Source organism: Sinocyclocheilus grahami, unplaced genomic scaffold (genome assembly GCF_001515645.1).
Source record: "Sinocyclocheilus grahami isolate Dianchi unplaced genomic scaffold, SAMN03320097.WGS_v1.1 scaffold11.1, whole genome shotgun sequence".
In the NCBI taxonomy this organism is placed as follows: domain Eukaryota; kingdom Metazoa; phylum Chordata; class Actinopteri; order Cypriniformes; family Cyprinidae; genus Sinocyclocheilus; species Sinocyclocheilus grahami.
Window position 1 is genome coordinate 436,627 of NW_015505190.1, and position 10,646 is coordinate 447,272.

Consider the following 10,646-nt stretch of genomic DNA (forward strand, 5'->3'; position numbering starts at 1 on the left):
CAGCCAAGGCTTGCGACTGAAAACACACGAATGGCCAAATTCAAAGGACACTGACAAACACACAAAATATGTACACATAAAAACATGTATTCATGCTAGGGCACAGGCTGTACCCAGAGCACCATGATCTTTAGCTTGTATTACATGTCTGAAAGTTAAAGGATGACTAAAATTACAATTTTGTCATTATTTCCATATTTTAATTGAAAGGTTATACAAAAACATTTCTCCAGTTGTGTAAAATTTCACTTTTTTAAATGGACAAATCTGATGTGTACAACATTGACATTGACATTTTTAGTATATTTGATGGCTTGCGTTCACCAGTTATGCCTTGTTTTAAGCACTAATCAAGCATATTTCGTTCCCAGTAAAACAATTAAATCATATATGAAAACATGTGAGCCTAGAAATGAAAACCTGTTAACATGGAAAGCAAAAATAACAAAAAAAGCAAACAATTATGCAACAAAAAGTTACTTGATTTAGCACTTGTACATGGCCACAGGTCAGACATTGTTTTATAAATTCATTAATGCGTGTACATGTAAACAGATTTATAATTTGACTTTAAAAGTGTTTTCAGATCATTGCAGATGTTATATTGCATTGGAGACCAAGGCTAGTTGTAACAACAGGAAGTCACAAGGGCTAAATTAGTTCTGTTTTGTTATGTATGTAAATTTACGGTAATTTTACACAATTTATTAATACAGTGTGTTTTGGCCAAAACAATGTTTTGACCTTTTCTTTTTTAAAGCAAGTTACCTTGAAAACTTTTTAATACGTAAAACAATTGTGACAACTATCCCCAGTCTCTCATTACTGGTGCAAGACTCCAGCATTACAAATGATTGTCAGTGTCATCAACGCTTTTTGGGCTTCTTATGGTCCACCGGCTGCGCTGCTCTGTGCTTTCTGCTCACTCATTGAGTTGGCCAGGTAGCCCACCAGCGTCAGGTACTCCTGGAAACTGACCTTCCCGTCCTGGTTGTCATCCAGGCCTTTCATCATGTCCTTCACTGCTGAAGAGCTGTCAGTGTCCTGACAGAGACAGAGAGAGTGTGAAATCCTCAACTATTTAGCATTGCCCAATCAAGCTTAGTCCAGAAAACACAGACAGCCAATGAAGTGCAGTCTTGACAATTTTTTTGTTCTGTGTTGCGACATGCTATACTTCATCTAAAACTACTTTTACTTTTAATTAATTTAGCAAATTCTCTTATAATTATTATGCATGCAGTACTTACGACCTCATATTAATTGAGAGATTATGAAATATTTGTACTTTTAATTTAATTGTCACATTAATTGCAAATGACAGGACCACCTAAAATAAACCAATGAAGGCAAAAGGGTGATTAAACAATTATTTAACAAACATACTCACTTATGTATACCTTGAGGCTAAAATCTTTATCTTGTAGTCCATGGACATGTTATGTGTCAACTAAATGGAACAAAATGAGAGATTTGTTACTTACACCCATGATGTTTCCCAGCTGACTCTGGACTAACTTTTGGAAGCTCTTCCCACCCAGGCTCTCTTTTCCCCGTGCTGAAGACAGGAACTGCATAACAACTGTTTTAATGGCACCCTCCATATTTGTAACTGTATAAAGGAGAGAAGAACATACATTATAAACAAAGATTCAGTTTTCATCTTGTCACTATATGTGTACCTCAAGAGTTTACTTTGGAACGATTTTCACTTCGAAATTGCAGGTAAATTTCACAAATAATTACAAAGAAAAGCAAATAATTAAACACGAAATTTCAAACACTTAAACTTTAAAAAATGCTGGGTTAAATGCAACCCAGTGCTGGGTAAAATATGGACAAACCCAGCAATTGGGTTGTTTTGACCCAGCGGTTGGGTTAAATTTTTAACCTAACCTTCTGGGTAGTAAACCAACCGCTGGGTCAAAACAACCCAATTGCTGGGTTTGTCCATATTTTACCCAGCACTGGGTTGCATTTAACCCAGCGTTTTTTTTAGAGTGTAAGTCTTGTAAAATGTGCTCAAATAATCTGTTTTATTTACAACTTTGAAAATTATTTTTTAACAGTGGGAGGTAATTTTCAGGGAGTACTTATAAATAAATATTAATATGAGTAAATAATTTGATGTAGCTTTGTTAAGCCTAGCCTAAAAAAAATGAAAGTATGACTTAATATAATGTATTATGATATAGTCCATTTTCCAGGGTCAAAGGAATGAGGCCTGTTCCAGTGTCTGAGGCCAAAGACAGGTAAACACCTGACGGATGACAAGTTATATATTAAATATAATATAATATAATATAATATAATATAATATAATATAATATAATATAATATATGTACATTTTATATAATTATTAATATAATTATTATCTTCTCATTAACATTAGTAAAAAATGATGGCTTTTGTTTTACTGTATTTCATATACAGTAGGTTCATAGGAATTCATTTTTGGTATCTATGAAGGGGTACTCAAATCTTACTGAAGGGTTTACGGTGGTACCTGAGATAAAAAGATCGGAAAACACTGCAATATATATTTTTAGGATGGAGTCTTAATGTTAGTAAGTGACATTTTAGCAGCGGGATGACTAAAGGAAGGGCAGGCACTGGAAAAAGAGTGACCTGAGGAGAGGGATGATGCTAGAATAATTAAAGAGCATGAAGAAGGGAGGAGGGAGAGAGGAGCAGAGGAGGAGTGTGTGGAGCTGTAGAGTGTATACCACAAGACAATGGAACCTGTGATCTTTAACGGACATTCGATCCACTCAGGCCACAGGCTCACATTACCGCTGGGGTTGCCTGCTACATGTCTGTTACACTCTCTCTCTCATCCAACAACATACAAACACAAAAGCCCATACACACTCTTTGAAGGATGCCCACTCCTTTTGGATCAATAACCCTTTTTACCTTCCCTACTGACACACAAAGTAAAGCAATAAACTGTAACCTACTGCATTTAATTTTCTTGTACTGTAGATCCTCTCATATTTGACACTAACAAATAATTAATGATCTAATTTGGGTTTCCTTCCAGTGACATTTAGCAAGCTTATCCATAACAAACCCCAGGTACAGTAAAACACAAATGAAGGCCACAATTCCACAAAATTCATACAGTATACACTGAAAAAAGGTGTAGGATTTACTTACTAAAAAATGCATTCATATTTTGCAGGTAAATTTCACAAATAATAACAAGGAAACTGCTAGTAATACATTGAATTAAATGTTCAAATTTGAGTACATGAGTACATGTACTCTAATAATCTTTTACAATGTAGACCAAATACAAAAAAAAAAGAGTTCTGGACAATATTGATGAATGGGTGATATTGGAATTCTATACTAGTTTTGTGTATTTAAAAAATTATAATAATGAAAAAAAATTATCATAATTTTGAGACCTGCTGAAGATTATATTGAACTATTTTATTAAATGATTATTGTTTTAATTGACTAGCTTATTGAGCATTAGCCTATATGACGTCAAAGGTTTTAATATAAAAATGACAATGCACAATTTCATATATCCAAAAAAAAAAAAACTATTATTGGATGATAACCAATATGTTTCCCATATATTGTGCATCCCTAGTAATCAGATTTTGCTGCCAGTCTAAACAAGGCCTTAATTTTCCCTTGAGATGAGCTGCAACGCTCACATGCACGCACAAAATTAATGTGATTTTAATGTGCGTGTGACGTATGGGTAATTCTATAGGCCACCCCTTTCAGGTAAATCTTCCATCTGACAGACGTCACACCTGAATACTTACACTACACCACTAACATTAGTACACTACACCACTGCTCTACCATCCTTCCAATTACTGGTGGCCCTCTATTAACCTAATTAGAGAAAGAAAGAGAGAAGCCTGAGCAGGGCTTGGGTGAAAATTACTGGTGGAAGGCCTGCTGGAATTGACTGATAATCAGGGTTATTAATCCTCTCTCTTATGAGCAACCAGTGTGGCTTTGCATTACTGTAGTTGTGGCTGTGGAAAGACAGATTTTATTTGTATGAAGTCATGTGTTTAGCTGTGAGAGGCTTGTGTTTGCCGCAGAGAGAAGTGTCTTTGTCTTAAAATAGTTCTAAATGAGATGTGCTCATTAGGTGATACTCAAGCTCAGACTTGGTCAGACTAAGGCAGAAGCATCAGACAGGCTGATTGAGAGGTGCTCCTAGTGTCCCAAGGGACCCAAACAAACTGTCATGTAATGAGGCGCTGTGAAATTCAGAAGTCAACAAACCCATGAACATTTCCAGTACATGCCAGCTGCCAAATGGAAACGAGCAATAAAACCACGCAGAAAGGCACTGCAATTGATGCTACAAAATTCTAAACATAACAGCATCAAGTGCTGGAGAGCAATTAACTAAAAGTAGTGACGCTACTAGCTGAATTTGTTACTTTTTTTTCATCAGTGTGAAGTTCAGATGATTTTATAGGCCTAAATAAAACAATTTTACCCAAAAAGTAGCATTGTAACACAACTAAATACTGAGCTGAAGGAATAAACAAACGCACTCACCTCAACCAAATATCATTGGAAAGTCTGAATTATTATTGTGAATTGATTTGTCCAAAATGCTCCCCTCTATTATTTGTAGTGCTGAAAAGTGCAATTTTAGTGAATCAGTTCATCCTAAATAGTCCCATCTCATATTGTTGGAAAGTCTGAATCATTATTGTAAATCGAGTCATCCTAAACGGGCCTCTCTCTTACACAACACCATTTTCAACTAAAAACTGAAAACTTTTTATGCGTTTTGGCCATTTATATACACAACAATGGCATATTGGGGGCATGAAAATAAAAACTTTAAAGCGAGTTTCAAAGTGCAAGTTTTGAAAATGATACCGTTATCGCATTGGTCCCAAACTCAATTCCTGGAGGGCCAAAGCTCTGCATATTTTGGCCATTTCTCAAACAGAAGACTGCATCCTTCAGAGGTCACATTTGTAGGCAGCATATGTCATAAAGAAGATCTTATTTTAGAATATTAACAGTTATATATTTTACCATTATTCTTAATTAAGCGTAAATTGTTGTAATATGCTTATGACTCTCGAATATAATGCAAACTTAACACTTAACTTCAACAATTAATACAACATTGGATGACATTATGAATACAGAAATAATATAGGAAGACAAATAAAAAATAAGAATAAATAAATAAGAATAAATAGATAAAACAAAGAAATACAGAGGTAGTAAATCAAAATGATTTATTTCACAAATTTGACACTTTTTTTGGTATTACCATTTTTTTATTGTTATAATTAGGTAGTTAAAGTCACAAAGAAAATTATGTAATTTTGGGAATGTTGAAAAAAAATTACATTTATGAATATAATATTTTCCCAATAAAATAAATAGAATATAATTCAGTTAATTGAAATAAACCTTGATGACGTATGCAGCCTGCAAATGCGACCTCTGGAGGATGGAGCCTTCCGTTTGAGAAACGGCCTTTAGCACCAACCCTAATCAAACACACCTGATCCAGCTAATCAAGCTCTTCAGGATTACTAGGAACTTCCAAGCAGGTCCTGGTTGAAGCTCCCCTTATGAAAATGAACCATGGTTTTATTGTAGTAGAAGTGTAGTAACCATGGTTCTTTGGCACAGTTTTACCACAAATACCATGGTTAAACTATGGTTAGTGTAGCAAAGCCATGGTTCATTTGTGGTTACCATTGTTAAACTATAGTAACCATGGTTCTTTGGCACAGTTTTACCACAAATACCATGGTTAAACTATGGTTAGTGTAGCAAAGCCATGGTTCATTTGTGGTTACCATTGTTAAACTATAGTAACCATGGTTCTTTGGCACAGTTTTACCACAAATACCATGGTTAAACTATGGTTAGTGTAGCAAAGCCATGGTTCATTTGTGGTTACCATTGTTAAACTATAGTAACCATGGTTCTTTGGCACAGTTTTACCACAAATACCATGGTTAAACTATGGTTAGTGTAGCAAAGCCATGGTTCATTTGTGGTTACCATTGTTAAACTATAGTAACCATGGTTCTTTGGTTTTATTTGTAGTAAAACCATGGCTAATTTTCATAAGGGTAAACTCTGCAGAGCTGTGGCCCTCCAGGAATTGAGTTTGAGACCACTGCGTTATCATTTAAACTACAAACATGCATATTTGTGAAAATGGTGACGACAAGTTCATGCGTATTACATGTTTAGTCTATTAGTATGTGCACATGTGTTTCTTAACACTACTGGCCTGGCATGAATAGAACAGCATTTCTAGTCATTTTAGTGGATCCGTGTGAACGGGGATCATTTTGACAACATTGTCGACTTTATGCAACAACTTTTCAAAAACGCAAAGGAAAATCTTTTCTGTTTAGTTGTCATGTAAACGTACCATTATTTGTGGTGTTAGAAAGTCCAATTCATTTTATTGAATCAGTTTGTTCAGATGGTTCATGTAAATTAACAGATTTTTCAAATGATTAACTGATTCGAGTCCCCGAAATATACATAGTTTGACTCACTTGTTAAATTATGGTGTTGTTATTCTATTCTAAAATGTACCTGTTCAAGTTTAATACTGTTTGTTAATTCTACCCAACTAAGTGTTCATTCATTCAGAATCACTTATTGTGTTTGTGTCATGTTTAGTGAAGTTATAATTTTTGAAAGATAGCCTACTTCAATATTTTGAAGAAGCTACACTGCAGTCTACTTTTTGAAATTGTACTGTTAAAAAAATGTAAATATAAATTGCAGTTCAAAAGAGTAGCGTGACTGTAGTATACAGTAGCTATTTAAAATTATTAAGCTTGTAGCTTGGCAAGTTCAGAAGCTTCCCAAATAAAAAAAAAATTGCTCTGTGGTGACACTGTGAATAAAACCTATGGTGTCTACCCTAAACAAGGTCAACTGAATGAATTGAACTGAACTGAATTTCTAATCACTGGGCAAATAAAAATGCAATAGTATCTATTAGTGTATTAGAGTTTTCTTCAACTGCATTCCATCCTTGGTCCTCTAGATGTCCCTCCAGGCTACTTGTGGTTTGCCCTTGTTTCCTAATGTTACTGAAAAATGTCAAACTTGCAACCATCACTGGATGAAAATGTAAAGAAAGAATGAGGTTGAGAAAGTGACTGAGAGAATAAGGCTTTGTTCGCATTTCTCATGTTCAGCTCTCACATAAACTGTTGCACTTGTTCGGACAGGTGGTTCACAGCTCTTATTTCTTTAATATGTTCTTGTTCCCACAAGATCATACCTTACTTACAGTACAGCTCTCACAGTTAACTCATTGTCCTAACATGACTGAATGATCTGATACCTAAAATAACTGGTATTTCATTTAGGCTATTAGATATCCTTTCTATACCTAAATATAGCTGTAAATCACTAATTGTACTCATTACTCATTTTGGAGAATGCAAACATTGTAATATTAATATGTAATATCTTTTTTCTACAGTGAAGGACGACAGAGTGACACATTTGGAACAACATGAGGGTGAGCAAATGATGACGCAATTTAATTTTGGGAGTGGACTGTCCCTTTAAGAATATTTTTTATTTAGTGGTGGTGTTCGTTTTTCCAGTGTATGTATATAAACGTAGAATAAGAAGCTTGTTCTCTGTCTCTTCATGAGGTGTGAATAATTTGCTTGTGCCAAGCTGTCAGCACTCGAAGGTAACGGTGCACAAGTTGGCTCGAGCTCTCTGTGTTATCAGACAGCTCCCACCGTTGCTGTCTTATCTCTGTATTCATAATTAACGTCGTTCTGGTGGTCGTGTCACCGCTGACACATTGAGGTCGTGCTTCGTCCGGTTAAGGATCGAGTGCTTTCCCCCCAAACTCCCGTAAGGTCGACTGCAGGGCTTATCACAGCAAACGGCGCATAATTAGCAGCGAATCTATTCACCTCACGCGGAGGATTTGCACGCGTGCGCCCTGAGAAAAAGCTCTGAATTAATAAATACCAGGTTTCTGATTTCTTCTTTGGTGTAAAGGGAGAAGGGCTTGCGTTACATCTATAGGGAATCGGATCGGCTATTTGTAGTCGCCGGACTGAAATATTCACGCAGAGTGGGATTAAACGGAAAGTGACACATTTGCATAGGGCACGAAAGCTTATATATGGAACCCAGTTAATTTGATGCCAAAGTTCTGTGTTCCACAGTTCAAGCACATTAAAACCAGCTAACAGACCAGTTTGACCATCTGAAAAGTGCCCTCAACTTCCACAAAAAAACGGCAAACAGAGACCAACAGAAACCAGAAAACGCCTTTTCAGCAGGGATTACGAAACAAAACAAGCTAAATGATGAATATCCTTGACCACCTAAAAACCTGGGTAAAATTGTTATAATATCCAGAAGAAAACATCTTATGTTATTCTAAACCAACAAATCTCATCAAATAAACAATAGGGTTGTCCTACAAACTTCTTAGGATCAAATTGGACTGCTTACCTAGTTTTGTAAGGAAACTTCTGCTGATTCTTGCCTCTTCTAACTTAAGCCAGTACAATGCCTATAAAAATGCCTCTTCTGCGAATTCCAATCTTCCCAAGTTTTTTTTTCCCATCAAAGCACTGGGCGTATACCCAGAACTTTATGGGTGGGGAAAACAGGATATATTACTCAAGAGAGGTGTTGTGAGGACATAACTCCCCAGAAAGTGTACTGTCATAACCACACTGGAAAATGAGGTGAGTGGTGAGAAGAGTTTTAGGAAGTGAATAACACCACTTCAGCCAGTTTTCTTCTAACCATCTACGACCATTTTCTGCTTTCTGACTCATTGCAGTGAGTTCTGTGCCAACTGCAAGGCCCATGTTTGAATGGCCTGTGAGAGTGTGTGCCTGTCACAAGTAGGAGCATGCATTTGATCGTTGCACAAAGGCTTAGTGAGACTAGCATAGTGAGATCATCATCCAGCCACACCTTGAGAGCTTAGTCAGATAGGCCTACTTTTTTTCTGAGTTTCTAGCCAACATGCTTTGCCACATTGATCAAAATATAAGTTTTCAAAGTTTTCTTTTCTGTGTAACTTTCTTTCTGCAGCATGAAGCTATGTTTGTGCATATGTGAGGGCGGGAGAGAGAAAGAATGCAGCTATGTGAGAGAGAAAGCTGTCTGCTGTGGGGCGCACAGCATACCAGAACACAATTATCAGGAACATGTGCCTTCCAATTACCAAGACAAAACCCTCACAGTCCAGTGATTCTCCTCCACCCTGTTCACTAAGCCCACAGTCTCTGTGTTTGGTTGGTACTATGCAACATTAATGTAGGTTTTGTTTGCCTTTGAGTAGCATTGTTTGCCATCATAATTATTGCCAGACAATACAACAGAATTTCTGGCTGTAAGTGCCATTAAAACTTTAATCACAAAGCAAAAGTTCAACGGTTTATAAAATCAAAACTAGAAACATTAAATAGGTCAAATAAAATATATGTTTTCTTTTACATGTTAATGTAAATATTCTGTTTAGGCCCTCTACTGGCTGAATCTATCTGACCTGCCCAGGCCCACCCCTCCCCCCATTCTTTCCTTGTTTTATTTTATGTTTTTTTTTTTATTGATTTTGTTTTGTTTAGAATATGAGGTCGTTCATATAACTTGGATAGCACATCTAGCCAGTCAGAAGACACATATTAGGGTGTACGGCTAACTACTGTCTTAGTAAACTATTTAAAAACATGGGTAGCCACCATGGGTAGTATTTTGGGACCAAGATAAGTCTTGACAGGAACAGAATATTGTTCTGGATGTAAAATCTAGCACAATTGTATCAAGCAAACACTGTTAAAACCATGATTAGCACACGTTGTGAAACAGGACACACCTACAAGCCGAGCCTAAATCCTAATACCTCTCCTGCATCACATAATTGTAAAAAAAAAAAAAAAAAAGTAATAGTATTGATAATAATTATACAACATAACCTGTAAATATATTTTAATGACAAACTTTTATGTAATCTAATATTTATCTTTTGTTAGGCAATTGTTTACTTTCTCCCAGAAAGTTCCCAAATAAAATCCCTCTTAATATTTTCTCCCAGTTTTCAAAGTTGTAAAGAACGTTGCTCAACTTCATAAGTGTAACTTCTGACGTTTCCATGCCAGAAAATGGATTGTGCAAGCGCAGATGTGAGAAGCTCTTCATGAAAGATTTATGGTTTTAGAACTGTATTGCAAATCATCTTTATAGATGACATAATGACAGGGATTAATTGATTGGCTGACAAAACAAAACAAAACCACCCTGCTGGTATTATGTTGGCAATTTTTTATTATAATATTTTTTTAAACAAAAATTCATTGATTTATAGTAGTTTTGCCAATGCACATTTTTGGAGGGCTCTAAACAACTTGGAATCATCTTGTTTGTGTTATGAGCTGCAAAGAGTGATCAGTCAAATGGCATTTATGACAAAGCGCAACTTAAAGACAACTGTTGATGTTTGAATCATGGTTTTGTGAATTTCATCAAAAATATCACTGGAGTAAAGACTTAAAGTCTAAACTGCCCTGTGTAAACATGCCGGTTCATAGTGCTTAATCAGGTTATAGTTTATTTAACCATGAATGAGAGAGAGGGAGAGAAAGAGAGTAACAGCGCCCTCTATAGT

General features: G+C 35.9%; 1 protein-coding gene across 1 annotated transcript; it reads right to left on the reverse strand.

Moving 5' to 3' along the window:
* Positions 1-404: 404 nt before the first annotated feature.
* LOC107594941 (protein S100-A16-like) lies at positions 405-8,601 on the reverse strand. The gene is made up of 3 exons (XM_016285175.1): positions 8,480-8,601; positions 1,485-1,612; positions 405-1,044 (listed from the first exon to the last, which is right to left on the reverse strand). Exons 2-3 carry the CDS (start codon positions 1,602-1,604, stop codon positions 886-888), a joined length of 279 nt encoding a protein of 92 aa, XP_016140661.1. The 5' UTR covers positions 1,605-1,612; positions 8,480-8,601; the 3' UTR covers positions 405-885.
* Positions 8,602-10,646: the final 2,045 nt, after the last annotated feature.

Bases quoted from the DNA above. Each gene is read 5' to 3' on its own strand.
- LOC107594941 (XM_016285175.1), bottom strand. From the start codon at position 1,604: ATGGAGGGTGCCATTAAAACAGTTGTTATGCAGTTCCTGTCTTCAGCA. The intron at 1,045-1,484 runs GTAAGTAACAAA...TGTCTCTGTCAG, and splicing joins AGCTGGGAAACATCATGGGT to GACACTGACAGCTCTTCAGC.